General features: G+C 39.5%; 1 protein-coding gene across 1 annotated transcript; it reads left to right on the top strand.

Annotated features, from left to right (window-relative positions):
• Positions 1 to 412: 412 nt before the first annotated feature.
• Positions 413 to 18,961, top strand: cyld3 (cylindromatosis (turban tumor syndrome) 3; the record flags this gene model as incomplete). Its single annotated transcript, XM_079257358.1, has 17 exons — positions 413 to 463; positions 689 to 914; positions 2,810 to 2,927; positions 3,189 to 3,346; positions 5,335 to 5,811; positions 5,990 to 6,095; positions 8,185 to 8,648; positions 10,176 to 10,341; positions 10,852 to 10,993; positions 11,193 to 11,315; positions 14,252 to 14,343; positions 14,435 to 14,498; positions 14,956 to 15,151; positions 15,438 to 15,546; positions 15,772 to 15,890; positions 18,016 to 18,223; positions 18,777 to 18,961. The coding sequence occupies exons 2-17, from the start codon at positions 744 to 746 to the stop codon at positions 18,959 to 18,961; spliced, it is 2,898 nt and encodes a 965-aa protein (XP_079113484.1). The 5' UTR covers positions 413 to 463; positions 689 to 743.
• Positions 18,962 to 19,329: the final 368 nt, after the last annotated feature.

Consider the following 19,329-nt stretch of genomic DNA (forward strand, 5'->3'; position numbering starts at 1 on the left):
TTCTGTGATATAGATCTTTATATATGTGTAATATTTCCATGAAAAAGTGGAAGATAAATATGCACTTTCTAATTTGTTAGTTTTTGAAGGGGCTTTTTGGCCAAATTTGGTTGTGAATTGTGTTTCATCTCTTTTATGTATTTTTGTGAGGGATGATGAAAATTGTAAAAGGAAAAAGTGTAATAATAACTATAGGGAAATGTTTTTCTACTGTATTTATAAACTAATAAAAAATAAATCACAACCTGAATTATATTTCACAAACTTATTCACAACCGGTGGAATTTCCCGTGTCGGAACCGCCCACATACTTTTTGATTGGTCCAGAGTCCAACGATGAACTTTTCTTGAATGCTATTGGCGCAGCGGCTGTCAACCAAGCTGCTTCCTGCTCCATGATGTTGGTGATTGTTATTGAGCGAGTCTATTTAAATATGAAGGGAAATGTTGATGGTCGAAGTTGGTGAGTTTTTCATGAATACGTATGGTTGTTATCCAAGTTAACTACCTGGTTTTCTTGTTTTACAATACACCTTTATCTGTTTTTCTAGAGAACAGGTAAAACATGAAAGAAGCAAGTTTAACGTGACCGTCATTGGTCTTGTCTTTACCTGACGTTACCGTCACGTCAGGTGGAAAAACTCACTTGGGCTCCTTCTTAATCAATAAATTCATTTTTATTTCATAGAGAAAAGGGGGCTTATTTCCACTGTGGAACAGCTACGCAAAAAGAGACGTCCAAGATGTCAGGGGCTCATGAGCAGAGCAGGAAGCGGCGCCCCCTTAAAACGTTCATGGTCTCGACCGACCTGCGGGTTCAGGATCACCTGGAAGGTACCATTCGGCTGCAGCGGGGGTTCCTTTGCCAGGAGCAGGACACGGGAAAGAGCAGAGGGGACAACCTCTGGGTTAAAGTAATGATATCCTCTTTTATATCTACATTAGCACATTCATCACATCCATTAGTATTCTTAGAAGAATAATCATTTTATTGATTTACAACAGCTTATTAATGTCCAATCAATCCAGTTTTATCAAACTCAATAAATTATAAGTAGAGTATTACTGATATTTTGTTCAGTTTTAGTTGAAAATCAGTATCTGTTCTCATTATACAAGCTTGGGTTGTTCGTTCTTTATATTACTCAGCTTAACATGCCTGCTGTGGTAGTCAGATGGTGCTCAATAAGCTGAGTAAACTTTTTGATTTATGTTAGCTTTAAATAAAACAAAGTTGTGATGGAAAAGAAAATTAAATAAAACAGGAATTCTTCCATTTATCTAAAAAAAATATATATCCTTCTAAACAGTTTAAATCATTTCTGTCCTCTCAAGTTCATGTTATTTCTAAATATACATCATTATTTTGAATTTCAGGCTCAAAACTGATTTTTTTTTTTTTTTTTTTTTTAAAGTTGCAGTAAAACCTAAGGTCTTAACCATTTACTACTTTGTCATGTTGCCATTCCTGGTCAAAACACTGAACAGACTCAGGCAACAGAAATACTGAGTGAATAATTGTTTCAGTTTTAATTTGTCGCATTTTGCAAACACCTGCTTACATCTGTAACAGCATGAAGTTGTCGTCGTCCCATTTTACTTTTTTGTTTGTTTAAAAATGAAAAACACATCATGTCTTGGGGACTGATCAGGATTCCAGGCGGGTGAGCCAGGTACCTAAAGCTTCTCCATCCTCAGTCATATCTCTGTAATGTGTTCAGAGTGTAAGTTTTACATAGTCTTGTTGACAAACGCATGGACATTGTTGCGCTAAAGTCTAAATAAACTTTTCCACATTAATGCTGCCGTCACTGATGTGTAAATGAGCTTTTAGACTTTTAGACATTTTAGTCTCAGAGCATATTGTGCCTTTTTTTTCTGTTTCTGAAAAGATGTGCAATATTTATTTGGCTGGTGTCGATACACATTTGCACCTTGTGATGCTGCAAATTCCTGAGCATCGAGAAGTCAGCGCCACCTATGTATAAGACTAACATAAGGATTTGCACAACAAAGCTTTTAGCAGCAAATGTGACTCTTAACTCTGTGTTTTAGCACTTGATAAGCTTTCATCAAGCATGAATGAATGATAGATTTTATTGCAATGCCGTCTAATAAACCAGTGGAGATGCTCTGCCCATCTGCCCTCAAATATTCCTGTATTAGTACTAAAACATGATTATAATCCCCTGTTGATATCATATTTGTTAAATGCTATTTTTTCCATATTTTTTTTAAATTTCTGGTCGTAATTTGCTTAAAACCTTTTTTTTTCTTTAATATTTTTTAAGGATTTGTTACTGACCTGAAACACACAAATTAATATGTATTTACAAATTAAATGAAGTTGATGACAAATGCATGAATTATCTGTGGTTTGTAAATTTAAGAATCCCATTTTTCTAACTCATTGTACACTGCAAAAACTGAAATCTAAGTAAGATTAAAAATCTTAAAATGAGTACACATTTGCTTATTTTTTTTAAAGAAAATGTAATTCTTAGTTTTTGATGCCAGAGAATTCCTCTTGTTTTAAGAGTATTTTTACTCATTTTAGGAAGCCAAATTTTTCTTGTTCTGTTGGCAGAAAATTTATCTTATTTTAAGCAAAACATTTACCTAATTTTTGTTTATTATTTTCTTGTTTTTTAAGGCTGAGTTTTTGCAGTGAACTTAGGATGATATTTTTCTTTTTTTCTTTTTTTTTTAATTTAATATACTTCATATCCACATTAATTCCTTCATTCATTCCTTCATTCGTTCTTCCTCTCACGCATATTTTCCTCCTCTACGTTCTGTTTTTTTCCAGGTGTTAGACAATGGAGTTATGGTTAAAATAGAGAGGAAGTTCCTGATTGAAGTCCCGACTGATCTCTCCGGCCTGCTGGAGCCTGTGTCTGATCTGGACGTTCGACAGAACCTTCTAGGTAATGAATGATTTACGTCCAAAGTACGTGGGGTAGCAGGCGATTTCTTTCTTGTAAGACTTTAACACGTGCCAAAACTAACAAACAGTGAACAGCATTCCCGTCCTGTGATTGTTTTTCACTGTAACCATTCGCTTCTGTAACTAAGGGTAGATTTATAACCCAAAAAGTAGCCCAACGTTTCCTTTAAAGCAAAAGTATTAACTTATTTCCCGTCTCTGTCAGGTTTCTGTGTGTTTATTTGTTGTTTTTGTTTTTCAGACAATCCTGGCAAGCTGCAGCATCTGGCTTCCCTGCCTGTTCATGCCCCGCTGTGGGTCCAAATAGGCCAGCAGGACGAGCTGGCAGAGGCAGAGCTCAAGTACATGGGACCGCTAACCAGAGGGAGCACTGCTGTGTTTTTTGGGGTGCAGCTAAAGGTAAATATCATAAAAAAAATCTGCCTTTTTTTTCCCACACTTCCTGCAGATCTGGTACACTGCAAGAGATATTTGGCTGGTTGTTTGTTACCCTTTGTCTCCATAGATGTCTTATATTCCGTGCGTTTACATGGGAGTTTTAATTCCTGTTTAATTCAGAATAAAAGTTAATTCTGCTTTAAACGGATGAAAAAAATGACCATGTAAACACTTAATTCCTAATGCTAATTTCTATTTGGAATTAAACTTCAACCTGACAGGTTTGGACCTCCGGACTAATCAGATTTTCTTACAGTGGTTAATAAAACATGATTTTGTTTTATTAAGGAGGAAAATTAGCTGACAAAAATTCCTTTAGCATACTTATTTTGAGGAGTTAACCCTTTCATGCACCTATTAATAAAAAAACAATGCCACATTTTTAAATACTGTATTTTACTTTAACAGACATGTGCAGTGATACTTTTTTGTCTATTAGTGATATTTTGAACTTATTAGACTTTTTTATTGTGTTCTATAAAAAATTTAGATCATAATTATATGATGTAAATATTGTATAGAAATACAGTCATATCATTTTCTTATCTTGTTTATCACAAAGGCAAACTTGCATTTTTACATTGTATGTATTTAAGTTCAGTTAAATATTTATTCTTCAGTGAGTTTTAATGTATTGGATGACTCACTAACAACCACTGAAGTGGTTCATTTACAAATATACTGTCGTCATTCATGGATATGCAACAACAGTGACTACTATGTATGAAAGTGTTGAGGTTCTCCAGGTGCATGGCTCCTAACTGGAGTGTGTAAGAGGGAGCTCATAACACCCATCCTGGCCTCCCTCCACTGGCCGCCTGTGCTATATAAAATTCATTTTAAGATCCTTTTATTTGTTTTTAAATCTTTAAACGGTCTGGCCCCTCCTTACCTCTCTGAGCTCCTCCACCTCCACACTCCTGCTCAGTGCCTCAGGTCAGCTGACCTGCCGCTCCTGGACGTACCGAGGTCCAAACGGAAGCTCAGAGGGGACGGAGCTTTTTCTGTTTCCAGTCCTAAACTGTGGAATGAGCTTCCCCTCCACATTAGACAAACTTCCTCACTTTCCATTTGTAAAACTTATCTTTAGACCCATTTTTATTCCTTGGCTTTTAACCCAGTGTGAGTCTGCTTCTGGTCAGTGTGCTATATTTTGGGTTTGTTGGTTTTATTTACTATTTATTCTTTTTTATTATTATTATTATTACTTGTATGATTTATGGTTTTTGTATGATTTTCTGGTTTTATTTACCTCATAATTTTTGGCTGATGTATGGCACTTTGTCCCAACTTTGGTTGTTTTAAAGGGCTTTACACAATTGTGTTCATATTTATTCATCCCCTTTCATTAAAGAAGGAAAAAAAACAGCTGCCTGTAAAATAAGCTGAAACGGACTAAACTAATAATAAATAAAAATGTATGAAAATCATAAAATTATTTTCTAATTCTGGTGCAATAGAAATATATTTTTTTAAAAGCAAACAAATAAGATAATTTATTACATATTACATCACTCATAAACTAATATTTAGTTGAACAATCCTTTAATGTTTCCGCTCCAGTCAGGTGTTTTCTGTTCCTCTCAGTCAGACTTCTGCACCTGTTGACAGGTATTTTGTCCCACTGTTCAACAAAAAAAGTGCTCTAATTTATCCAGGACCAATTTATTTGTTTTTCTTTCTTCAACTCAATTAAATGAAAAAACAGTGTCTTATATTACTAAATTACATTTTTGCAAATTTTTAGTTCTTGTTCCTTTTTTAAGTCTCCAGTTATTTGAGTGACTGTTTAAATTCAGGCTTTTCTTTAATGAAAGGGGATGAAGACATATGAGCACAACTGTAAATGAAGTTCAGAGGTTCAGAAATAATCATGATTAATGAAGATAAATGTATTTAAACCCGTAAAGCTGACGCTTAGAGAAATTTCCTATCTGTTCCTCCTCCAGGGGTCAGCAGTGGGAAAAGGAGTGAGCAACGGTACCTATAAAGGTCATCGCTACTTCACATGCCCCGAAGCCTGTGCCCTCTTCCTTCCAGTCAGTCACATCAGGCTCCGCCACTGGTCTCGCGCCGATAACTCTGAACCCCAAGACAGACTGCGTGACAGAGACCACTACCGCGTCAACCATGCCAGCAACGGGCGCCGCAGCAATAATCACCAGCAGCACACTGATCACGTTAGCATCCGCCAGCCTCGCGTAACCGGCCCCCCTCAGCCGTTAAATGGCATCCTCTCTCGAACGGCTGATTCTGCACCCGTCACAACTCACAACCAAGTCCGAGTCCCTTTGTCGCCTCCCCCATTCCGCATTGGCCAAAGAGTGTGTTTCCAAACAGATGATGCCGTCTGCACAGGCGAGGTGCGCTTCTGTGGTGCCCTGCCTGGTCGGTCTTCATCAGGAATTCATGTCGGCATCCTTCTGGTCAGTATGGCCCACATGGGATACTCTTATCATCAAACACAGAATCATTAACAAGTCAAATAGACAAAATATTCAAGCTACATGCACTGGAATTTCTTTCTTTTAAAACATGCAACTTGTTTTTCCCCGTGTATCTGTTTTATTTATGAGCTCTTCTGTGTTTGCGTGTAACTTCCAGGATACTCCTGTTGGTAACTGGGATGGACATTACAAGGGTCAGAAGCTCTGCCACATTCCTTCTGAAATATATGGACTACTACTGCCAATCAACAGGGTTTCTTCAGGTACGGCGACGGTTTATCCTCCCAACACACACACATACTGGCCACTTTATAAGGTCCACCTTGGCAGTACCAAGTTGGACCCCTTTTTGCCTTTTTATTGCATTGATTCAACAAGGAGTTGGAAGCATTCCTCAGAGATTTTGTTTCATAATGACATGACAGTATCACACAGTGGCTGCAGATTTGTCGGCTGCACATTCAATTCAAATCAACTTTATTTATATAGCATCAAATCACGGCAATGCCATCTGAAGAAGCTTTACGGACAGGGAAAAAAAAAACATAAGAAAGCCAATTCATAACAGCCTATATAAGGAAACCAACAGATTGAGTTGGAGCAAGCACACCGGCGACAGTGGGAAGGAAAAAACTCCCTTTTAACATCTATGATGAGAAACTCCCGTTTCACCACATCCAACGCTGCTCTGTTGGATTGAGATGTGGTGACTGTGGAGGCAGTGAACTCATCGTCACATTGAAGAAACCAGCTGGAGATGATGTGAGTTTGTGACATGGTGCGTCATCCTGCTGGAAGTAGATATCAGAAGATGGTACTCTGTCCTCATAAAGGGATGGATATGGTCAGTAACAGTAGCCTCCAATGTCCTGTTCTTAGCTGACAGGAAGCACCCGGTGTGGTGTTTCGCTGCTTCAAGGTCAGACCAGTTGTGTGTTTAGAGAGGACATTCGGCATACCTCGTTACTTCGGTTACTGCTGCCCATTTTCCTCTGATCTCTAATAACAAGACATTTGGTTTCCAGGCAACGGCTGCTCTTTGGATATTTTCTCTTTTTCAGATAATTTTCTGTAAACCATAGAGAAAATACCAGTGTGTGAAAATACCAGTAGATTAGCAGTTTATGAGACACCTAGACCCATGCCATGTTTAACCTTCAACACACTGCCAGTGCATTCATGCGCCCGATTTTTGCAAGCGCTCCTTGCAAAATACAGTATACAGAAATACAGTAACTCAGTTCACTGTTCGTGAACTTGCAGGGCCACATTTAGAAGACAACGATGTGTCTGAAGAGGGACTGTTTGAGCTTTTCTTCATCGAAGAGATCATTGCTCTGTTCGAGACTAATCACTATGTTGACCAAGTAAAAGATTAAAAGACGCAAAGGGGGAAAGAGTGGGACGATCAAGTTGTGTTGCTCACTTTGAATTTCTTTTTTTTTTTTTCTTTTACCTCTCCTGTCCAGCATCCCAGCATACAGAACAGCAATCTGCATGCCATATTTTTGCCAGACAGATTTACTCTATCAAGGGAGGCATCTCGTGTATATAGCTGCCCTTGATAATCTGAATGTGCTTTTTTTTTTGTAATCATCATCAGTCTTGAAATGGCCGTGCTGGACCCGGCAGGGGAAGAGGAAAAAAAAGAAGATGAAGAGAGAAAAATAGAGAGAGGAAAAAGAAAGGCGTGTCTAATCTGCTAAAGTTAAAGTATATCACAAAACAATATAAACTACTACAGTACTGCAATACAACAAGACATAAGTAGAAAGTGACAATATGCAAAACCAACAAAAAAAATATGTGAATAAGTTATCAAACACTCACGCTCACTTTGAATTTGAAGGTAGAAAGCACCCTAAATAAACTAAATAAAACTAAATAAATTTTTATTTGTGTGTTATTTTGTTTTTTTCAAGGAATATATGCAAAAGACAATGAAAAAGACACTATGAACATATTTTTCATTCTTTATTACAACAAGAAATGTGCTTTTTAACCAAGTAGGCATGATTTTTGCTTGTGAAAAAATGCAGTTTTATAAGGAAAAAACTTCATTTTTTTATGCAGTGTGATGAAGGTTAAAGTCACTTAAATCCCCTTTTTTCTCATTCAGATGCTCAGTTTGAACTTCCGTAAGTTATCTTGACCATGTCTAAGCAACTGAGTGCATTAAGCCGCTGTCATGTGATTGGCTGATTTAGCCAGTTGTGTTACCAGTAACTGAACATGGACCTAATAAAGTGGCCTGTTGAGTTTAGATTATTTTTCTTTCAACAGGAAATTATTTTGTAATATTTTTTAACGAAGCTCTGAGCTCAAGTACCGTTTTCATTTCTGTGTCCTCAGAAAACAAATACCATCACAGCACACCTCACCCAAATCCCAAATCCATCCTGAAGCCGGTACTCCCCCCAGTAACCAAACCAGCTCCAACATCGCCACCTGCTGCTGCCCCCAAGACTGCACTGCTCCCCCCGCCTAAACAAGCCCTGAAACCTCCTCCTCTGCCTCCACATAAACCTCCCCAGAAAGCTCAACCTACTCCTCCAGTACCACCTCCAAAACCGCAGAACCTCGCACCACCAGCTGACTCCGATCAGCTGTACCACACCAACGGGGTTCTCGGCCCCCCATCCCTTCTGAGGACTCCTGATGATGGAGACAACGCAGAGGAGAATGGGGAGGCGGGACTCGGGAGCAAGCTAGAGGTGGGGTCGATGGTCGAAGTGAACGACCCGCCACTTTTTGGAGTCATCTGCTGGATTGGACATATAAGTGGCATCTCGGAGCCGGTGGCTGGAATCGAGCTGGTAAGGACAGTTTCTGCTTCAGTTTCCCTTGATTTACCCTGATAGCCCACCGTTGTGAGTTTTTATTTTTATTCTATTAGTTGTGTTTCTGTCAGCATGTTTTATGCACCAGACTGGATCAGAAACGGTTCGTGGAAATGGTGAAATGTCTTTAATAGTAATTTTACATTTGTTCTATAATGAATTCAATCATTTTAAAGATTCAAATTGAGGTGAAAATGTATTTTGTGTAAATGTTTTGACTGAACAAAACATTTTACTCACACTTGATCACAAAATATCAGATTGTTTTCTTTACTTATGATCAGGGCATCAGGTTTCATGTGTTGGGTTATTTTACTGGTTAGCGTAGACTGGCTTACTAACTGTCTATTGTCTGAGTTTAGAGGTCTAATGTGTAGGATGCAGTGACATCTAGTAGCATAAATTTAAAATTTAAAATTGCAACCAATTTAATAGCCCCACTTCGCTCTCTCTGTCCCACAAAGGGAAAAAGTCCTGCCTCTGAGGCAGTATTTGGTTTTTATGCTTTTGTTAGAGGATGAGTACAGGGACCTGCTGCATCATCTGATATAAATAACATGTTTTGACATTATAAAAATGCAATGGTTCTTATCGACAAGTGATTTTGAACAAATAATTATAATAAAAAAACAAATATAACATGTTATGGCTTTTTTCTGAGCAATGTTACAAAATGCTTAACTTTGTGAATTTTTTTAAAGAACTAAAACAACTTTAGGAAACAACTATATGAAGCATAAAGAAGATCTGGTTGAATTCTCTTTAATAAATCAGAAAGATTAAGAGGACATTTAATAAAGGTAACAATATCCATCCATTTTCTTAACGGCTTAGTCTAATTAAGGGTCAGGGGGAAGCTGGAGACTATCCCAGCAGTCATTGGACGAGAGGCAAGGGACACTCTGGATAGGTCTCTAGTCTATCACAGGGCCAAGATAATAATAATTAAAACAAAACATAAAAATAAACAACATAATAAACAAGGTATTGTGTATAGAGCATCCCTCCCAGCAAAGTTGCAAATTGCTAACCGAGAAAAAAGAAGAATTAGCAGCCAGATAAGAAACATTAGAATATTTGATGTATTCAACAGTCAACACCAAAGAGCCTCCTGGGAAAAAAAACAAAGAAGGTTTTTCAGGTATCAAGAAATGTTTTGTGCTGAAAAAAAAGACTGGAATGAGGTGTAAATGTGAGCTAAAAAAAAAAAAAAAAAAGACTACAACGAACTAACTATATATGTGTCAGTGTTTGTGTACATGTATGTATGTATGTATGTGTTATGTGTATGTGTGTATGTATGTTATGTTTGTAATATATATTGTATGTAATATATAATATATATGTACACACATGAACCTGATATATGCAGGTTTGTTTCTTACACAACACTTGAATTGTCATAAATCTACTTTGCCTTTCTGTCAAAATGGTAAATCGTCAATAAGCTGAATGTATTAACACACAGAATCAATTAAATAAAACAGTGTCTGTGTGTCCCAGGACCAGGAGCTCTCTGCTGGAACTGATGGTAGTTACCTCGGGGAGCGACATTTCCGTTGCCCGCCCAACAAAGGACTCTTTGTCAAGCTTCGCAACTGCAGACGAGACTCCAGGTTCCCCGCCCCCGAGAGGCCTGTCAATCAAGTGGAGCGATGCAACTCTATCGGTAAAAAAACAAACATGACTGTAGCCTCTACTGTAGACAAGACGCGGTGTGTTGGGATGCTTTGATTGAAGTTTGGAACTTGGTAGCGTCTTCGCCATCTTGGTATCAGAACATCTTGAATGCGAAGAGAAATGAGCATTATGCTCCCAAATGTTTTGATTAAGCAGATTCTTTATTCATTTTAAATTAGACACATCACATAGCCATTAAACCACAGTGAAAAGAATCAGTAATTAGTCTTGTGGTTTTTGTAACAACTGCTGGTAATGGTTCGTTACCAGTACAGAAGAACAAACCAGACAAACCAAATTTCCACTGTTTTGTGACATTTTGGGGATCACTATCTTACCTAAATGAAATTTCAACAACCTAGCTTGAGAAGCGGGGCATCAGACTGTACCAACTTTTCTCAGTTTGTACTGTTTAAAATATATTCATGTTGAGGATTGAAGCAGATATTTGGGGGTAGTTTTTTTATTTAAAGCCGTCTTCTGTGACTGTGGCCGGCAGCCTTTGCAGAGTGGGGTAGCGAGCGCGTGGAGGAGCACACTCCCCCTGTGGTCGGGGACGAGGCCAAAGAGCTTTACCGCGGCTGGAAGAGAGGAATCCAGGGACACCTCAACTCCTGCTATCTGGATGCCACGTTGTTCAGGTGAAATCTGCTCCTGTGTATAAAGTTTCATCATAAAACATATCAAACTTACAGATTTAGAAAGATATAAAGTTACTTAATTATGAAATACGCTAAATGAAAACGTATGTTTGTGTTCAGAGTAACAACAGTGTGTCTGTCTGGTGTAAAAATCTTCCTATTTTTCTAAAAGAAACGATTCTGCGACCTGTCTCTGCAGTCTGTTCTCCTGCTGCAGTTCGGCAGACTGGGTGTTGTTTTGGCCGTCTGATGCAGAAGCTGACCAAACCGCCAGTCAGGCTCAGGATCTCCTGCGCTGCAATATCGTCAACCCCATGCGAAGGTGTGTCTGTACAAGGTTGCAGTGTTTGCCCTACCATTGTATTTGAGACCCTTCACCCCAATCAAAGGCTGAATCATTTTATTTTCATCTGGTTTTCTCTACAGCGCCAAGTCACAACAGAGGTCATTTCAAGTCACCTTTTGAGCAGGGGTCAATGACTTTGGTCCTCGAGAGCTACCATCCAGCAGGTTTTAGTGTTTCTCTTGTACGACCTACTTGATTAAAACGAAAAGGTTCTCCAACAACTTGTTGTCACCTTCTGCACCTGCCTGTTAATGACCCATTGATTTGGCTCAGGTGTGTTGCAGCGGGAAAACGCTAAAACCTGCAGGGTGGTCGCTCTTAAGGACTGGAGTTGGAGATCCCCGAATGTTTGAAACAGTCTGATGTTATTTCTTTAATTTACACAATGATGTGTCATTTATTTATTTATTTATTCATTGAATTTAATGCGGACAATGCACATTATTGAACACTTTGTTCAAATTCAGTAGTGTGTAAATCAAAATCAAATCAAATCAAAGATACTTTATTCATCCCCAAAGGGGAAATTCAGAGTTCAAGCCAGCTCGTCCAAGGTCAGACATACAGACATGTAACATTCATGACAAAAGAGCAATACAGAACTGAGCTTAAGCTTAGGCCATGTAGTTATTATACCAGCGCTGCCTTACAATAGATAAGAACAGCGATACAGTAGGATCATAGGGGGTCGAGGGCAAAAAAGGTCATGTAACCCCAGGCTGCGCCAGGAAGACACGGTCCGAAAATACAGAGGGGGGTTGTGCCGGACCAAGGCCACTGGGAAGCCGAATCCAGATATGATTGTTGTTTGGGTTCCAGGGGAGGAAAACAATTTACCCTCGGCCTTGAGTCCATAGCTGATCTCAGACAGGCAGCTCCAGACAGCCGAATGGGGGGGGTCAATTTCCACCGATTCTAGCAGACATTTTCTCCATGTTGTTATCAATTCTGCGGACCAGCTCCAGGACCGCGGCCAGATGACCAGTATGGTCATCTGGCCACAAGAGTCTGTGCACTGCTAGCCTGACACATGCCGTTGCAAAATTCTGGCAGCCTGCCAGTTGTTGCCAGAATCTCATGGGTCTTGAGGTAGAGCAGAACTCCACCAGCGCCAATCAGCAGAATCCCGATCACCAATAATCCAAAGATGTAAACATCCTCCACGTCCTCAGAGGACAGAACTGCCAGACACATCGGTCTCCATCTGGCCCATGAGTCCTGAACATATCCAGCCGGAAGCGTCCCCTCAGGACATGCGGGCTCCCCTCTGCCCTATCTTCGGGTTGAGAAAATGTGATCAATTGCGTTGAGAAACCAGCCGATCAAATCCATGATGTAGTTTTAAATATACCAGATTTAGCTAGAAGCTACTTTCCATTCGTAGTCCTCAAAGACTACAAACGTATACCTCCAGTTAGTTACGGTACATACCTGTGTAGGCTCACCAAACCTATACCAAGGTGTTTTAACCTGGTTATCTGCTCTGAGAGTACTACTAAGTTGTACTGAGTCAATCTGCCAGTAAAGAAAGTGGAAGCTTAACATCTGCCTTGTTCATGGCTCTCTAACCGGAGCTCACTGCAGATGAGGGGCTAACGCCATCATATTACTGCCTACAGTCCTTAATTCTCTTCACTGAAGCTAATTCAAGGTTCATAGCTTCTCTATGTCATGGTGGACTTCCACCCTAATGCCACACTCACACACAGGTGATCGTGATTCCGTAGGCGGACAGCGTTTGCATGTTGAAAAACCAGTTGAAGATCTTAACAAAAATATGAGCGTTTAAACCCTCTCAGAAAGGTGAAGATGGACTCCCTCCCACTCCAGCAAGGAGGAGCCGGCGTATTTCTCCTGCTCTGAAGCTAGTGAAAGGGTTGTTACCAGGCCTCCTGGATGAGGGAATTTAGTTTGACTAAGGTGTAATGTAGAAGGGATGCATCTAAAAGTTGCAGGATGGGACTGGATTTGGGCACTCCTGGTTTAGAGCAACTCCACTAAATGGAGCAGCCTTCGTTCAGACCAAGCAGCAACCTCCGGCGGTTGAAAGTAAAGCCTATGCGGCGGTGTGTTAAACTACAGTTCCCCCTTCATCCACTAGGGGCTGGAAAACAGAGCGAATCCCCATAGACTCCCATGCTAAACAGGCCAACTTCACAGCAGAAATAAACATGTTTACAGCCTGGTTCAAAAATCCATTTTTGGTTGAATATGTCAGGTTTACCTTAATGACAACTGTCGGGGGAGTGAATTTTTTCAAAACTCGCCCATTTAAAAGTAATTTAATCTCAAAGTTCGACATATTTGGGGTGTGTCCTTTTGATTGACATGCACTCAATCTCCCGCTTCAAGTAAGAAGAACACAAAACATTTGCGGTTTTTAGCCGGTTAACAACGTGACTTAGCTTTAGGCCGCTTACCTCCGTTAGCTGCTTAAGTAAGGGATAATGCCCTCCGAGGTGTCCATTATCAGAAATTAATGAACGACGCGTCAATCACGTCAATCATTTCTGATAATGGACACCTCAGAGGACATTATCCCATTTATACCATGGTCACTCACAAAAAGAAATAAGATAAGATCAATTACCAATGCTGTTTTTACTGTAAAAATAATGTTTTTAACAAGAAGCGGCTGAGCGGACTATTTAATGTCTCTTGTTGTGGCGTTGCCAAGGTAACCGCCATCGGCAGCACCTGCAGATCGTTCGGCAGCAGATATTATTGCAACAAATCACAGATGATGGTGAAATATGATAGTGTTGCTAGATGTGTGTGACTGGGTTGCAGAAACTTTTATCTTGCAACTGCATGACTATTAAAGTTTATACAACTTGTATTAATAACACAATAATAACTTTTGCAATCCAACTTGACATTTCTTAAGACTGTGTGTACTGTTATGTTTTAAGGTATGGCTATGTGTGTGCCAGTAAGACCATGGCTCTGAGACGGCTGCTGGAAGCTGCAAACATCAACACTGGCTTCACCAACCAGGAGAAAGGTTTGTTTATAACACCTCAGGATTCCTGTTTCTTACTTCTTGTTCATGAGGCCGAGGAATGTCGCCAATCTGCTTTTGTTCCATCTGTCAGATCCTGAAGAGTTCATCAACAAGCTTTTCCAGCTCCTCAAAGTCGAACCGCTCCTCAAGATCAGGTGATGGCTCGCAGGCCTTCCGTGTCACGCACACACTGTCACAAAGGCCAAGTGTACATCTTTGATTCGACTGCTTGTTACTGAACTGACTAAACATTAATGCAACACTGCAGCTCGCCTGCATTCCTCTGTGAGGACGCAACAGGACCAAGACCTGCTCTCGGTTTATTATCATTCATACCATGGTGGAAACACTCGATGTGTTTGTTTTTTTTGTTTTGATTTGCAATGAATAAGTAAGAAATAAAAGAAAGAAAGAAGTCCTATTTCACTTAATCTCCACCAGAGCTTATTGGTCCTAAAGTTGAGACAAATACAGCAGAATAATGCCGTTTACCTATTTGGGGGTTTCCTTTAAAAGTCATGTTTCGAACCACAGCGCTAGATTTAGCTTCGTGTTCAAGTTTCCAGAGCAAAGTGTGTCTAAAGTTCAGTCATTCTTTCCTTCCTTTCTCAGATCGATGACTCAGCAGCCTCAGGAGTGTCACCTCTACCAGCTCTTCCCACCAACTCTTCCCGCTTCCTCCCCTTCTTCACCTGTTTCCCCTCTTGGTTCACCGATCCCCCCTGTGTCGTCTTCATCCATGAGGGTCGCCAGCGTTCAGGCCCTGCTCGAGTCCTCGTTCCTCCATGCCGGGCTTAAGTTTGTTGAGGTGATGCGTTATGTCTCATGGTCAAGGTAGTTTCATGTCGAAGCAACCTTTACCCTGCCAGCATCTCGTACCTCCAGCTGCGACCTTAGATGTGATGTGTTGTATAAGTGGATAAGAAATTTGTTTTTATGACAGAAACCACCTAGCTTACGTCTATTGCTACGATGGACTGGTACAGAGATAAATGTCTCTTCCAGTTACATGCAAAGTGTTCTGGCTCGTTCTTTCGCAGTGTCTGCTGGTTAAATCACATCTAAGTCTTTCTTTACATTCATTTCCCCAACAGGCTCCATCCTGTCTCCTCCTGCTGATGCCCAGGTTTGGGAAGGACTTCAAAATGTTTGATGCCATATTGCCCACCCTCACTCTCGACATAACGGACCTGCTGGACGACAGTAAGTACCTCAGATGCAAATATTTCATCTCAGTTTTTGATGTTTTTTTGCGACGGACCGGTGATCTGTTCAGGGTGTGTACCTGACTCCAGCTTCTGCGTGACCCTGAATTGGAAAAGGCGGCATAGAAAATGAATGAATGAGTTCAGATTTTTGTCACTTTTGTTTCTATCTTTGCTGAAGCTGAACACTTTCCCCGCTCACTTCACTGTTGTGTCTTTGTAGCTCTGAGACAGTGCAGTATTTGCCAGGCTGTGGCTGAATGGGAGTGTTTGCAGTGCTACGAAGATTTAGACATCACACCCGGACAACTGAAACAGTACTGTCACACCTGCAGTACACAGGTAATCCTCTACCAGTGTCGGCACCAGCATCAAACCAGCTGCTTCCCATGTTCGACACAAATTAGTTACACAAAGCAGAATTGTTCAGGAAGTAGAAGTGATTACTCTTTCAGCACAGTGGTGCTGCAGCACTGCAGCCTGGGGAGGTTCAGATAGTCGCCTTTCTGTAAGGAGTTTGCATGTTCTGCCCGTGTATGGGTGAGTCTGCTTGTGCCTTGTATGGAGTCTCTGTATTGATTCAGAATTGGTTGTGTTTTGTTTGTTACTTCCAGTGGAAATATAGGTCTAATGAGTGAGGGGCGCTGTGCAAATAGTAGGGCTGTGACAATATGATTTTGTCCCAATTCGATTTAAATTGCGATTCTCAAAAATATTCAATATTGATCATTTTTGTAGATTAAAAACAAAATTTTTTTTAATTAAACTTCTTTTTGCTAGTAATTTTTCTTCATTTCAATGAGGAGAAAACAACACAGTAGCCAAACCATCATTCTGCTGCTATAATGCTCAAGAAAACAAGTGAAAAGATCAATAAAACCAATTGGATTAAATTAAACCAGTGGATTAATTTAATTTCATTGAAAAAAATTATTTTAACAAAAAAAAACAATCCATTTTAAAATTGTGTAACAAAATATTCAGATTTTCGATGTTCGATTTTTTGATTCGATTTTCCCACCCCTAGCATATAGGTGTGAATGCATGTCCCTAAACTTATTGGTTCTGTTTGGATGCAGCTCTCTGCTTCTCTGGCCAGTCAGTTACTTATTGAACAGGATTGATTTTACATCTGTCCATCAATCTCACACCCCTGGTGTTTAAATGCGCAGTGCAAATGTCAGAGAGCTAATTAGATGATGAACAAAGTGATGCAGGCAGGTGAACTTCAGGAAAAAATGACAGCTTTGTAGTTAATCAAAAATTATTCTGTTATTTCCTTTAGAAAAAAACACAAACCTGACATTTAAGCTTGTTGCATCCTCCAAGAGAAGAAAGAACTGGGTTCTTGATCTCGAGGCTGAAAGAACAAGAAAAAAATAATTCTTCGTCAGGTGCATTCATGGCATCACGAGAAGCACGTCTGCAGCGGGGAGGGATCACTGCGGGCGGCGACGTCTGCTTTTATGTGCAATGAACCGTTATTTTATATTTAACAGGAAACTTTGTCCGCGGCAGGGCAGGTTGTGGAGGTGTCTCTGTGTTTGTGTGTTTTAATTAGAGGTGGGAAAATTTAATCCAAAAATCAAAAATTGAGAAAAAAATTTTTTTTAAAATAAATAAAATGAATCCACGATAACATTTATGTCATTTTTATTGTTTTTATGTATCTTTTTACTTGTCTTCCTGGGCATTATAGCAGCAGAATGATGGTCTAGCTACTGTGCTTTGTTTTTTTTTCTAATTCAAATCAAGACAAATGACAAGTAAAAAAAAGTTTTGCATATTTATTTTTGTCGGTTTTAGTCTACAAAAATCAGCAATATCGGGGAATCATGAGAATTGCAATTTAAATCGAATCGGCACCCAAAAAATTGGAATCGAATCGGGACGAAAGCATATCGTCACAGCCCTCGTTTACATCATGTATGTTTCCATCAGGTAGTTATCAGTAACATATTTAAAGATTTTATCATTTAATGTTTTTCTTGTTTCGTATTATATTACGAGCTCTGAGTCTTAAATTTAATTCATGACTAAAAGGAGTCTGAATATGAAAGTTGAAGAGAAATTTGGGAGACTTGAAGGAAGGAAGGCTGAATGTTCAGTGCTGGTTTTCTCTAGTTGTTTCTCGAGCTTCGAGGTGCTTAATGTGTTTTTTTTACCCTTTTCTAACACAGAAAATAAACTGTACCGCCAAATTTTTTTATTTTTTTTTTTATTTTATTTTTTTTTATTATTAGCAGCTGCAACTAGTTTTTATCTGTTTGCATCTGGGAATCAAGCTGATGAAACTATTAAAGGAAAACCAAAGCAGTTATTTTTGCTGTGCAAACTTTGTCCCTGTTGTTTAGATTTCCACACATTAGTGGATAAAAAAAAGAGATAAATATAATGTTTTAATAAATATGATGTTAATGAAGGTTTAATGTTTGCACCCTTATGTGTTTGCCGTGTGGATCATCAGGTCCACAGTCACAGGAAGCGTGTGTCTCACAGCCCAGTGAAAATAGCTGTCCCTGAGGGACTGTGGTCGGGCCCTCTGAACTGCAATCGCAGAAAAATGTCTCTGTTTGCTGTGACGTGCATCGAGACCAGCCATTACGTCAGTTTCGTCAAGTGTGGACCCCAAGTTACAGACTGGCTGTTTTTTGACAGCATGGCGGACCGTGAAGGTGAGACAATTTTGTCTTTTTTGTCTTGAAATTACTTTCCAAATGGATGGTTTATGAACACTTTTCCTTAAAAACGTTATGGATGTTACATGAGCTGTCCCATAAATGAGCATCATAACAGCACATTCCAGCTACCAATGAGAAGACAAAAAAGTAGAAATGATTGTACATATTGATAGAACAACCCTTCCTGATGAAAAAAAGAGGTTAGAAGACGTCTGGAGGTGATTTTCTTCTTGTCCTTCTGGCCTTTTAGTAAGACATACAATTTGTTACATTGGAAATAAATTGTTACATTCGGACATCTCCTTGTTATAATGAGGAAAAACATACATCTGCATGACTATTATGATCAAAAGTATTTCTGGCATAAAAATATAGACCATGATGATATATTTTAAATAGGTTTTATTTTAAATATGGTTGCTTTTTTTTCATGGTGAGGTTGACATTTGCATGGAATTGCACAAAAATTTCTGTTCATCCAGGATAAAAAAAACATGATTCAAACTCACATTAAAGACGTTCTGCTTCTCTGTATGCTCTCCACCAGGTGGTGAGAATGGCTTCAACATCCCAGTGGTGAAGCCGTGTCCCGAAGTGGGACGTTACCTCAGCCTGTCGGAGGAGGAGCTGAGCAGAGTCAGCGCTGCCTCCTTACGGGAGTCCGTCCGTCGCCTGCTCTGTGACTCCTACATGTGTCTGTACCACAGCCCAGAGCTTAGCCTTTACAAGTGATACGAAGAACACGTAAAGAGAAATCCGGTCCGAAAGACTGAAACAAACATCTTGTCTTCACGTTGGAAAGAAGACCCAGTCATTTTATTTTTATTTTAAGATATAAAATGTTGACAAGTTCCTTCATTAGGATCCAGTTTACATTTTTTCCCTCTTTAATTCCACATTGGGGTATTTCCATTAACATCAGACTTCTTTTGTTTCTTTACATGGATTTTAAGGCATTTGTCAAATACTGCAACTTGAACTTGCACTGGTTTAACCCTAAAATGTTTGAAGATGTGAGAATAACCCACGATCCATTTAAATTAAATAAAAACACACAAAAAAGCTGGATTTACAAAAACAACAATATTAAAACACTGGTA

Source organism: Telmatherina bonti (assembly GCF_933228915.1).
Source record: "Telmatherina bonti genome assembly, chromosome: 18".
NCBI classification, from domain to species: Eukaryota; Metazoa; Chordata; class Actinopteri; order Atheriniformes; family Telmatherinidae; genus Telmatherina; species Telmatherina bonti.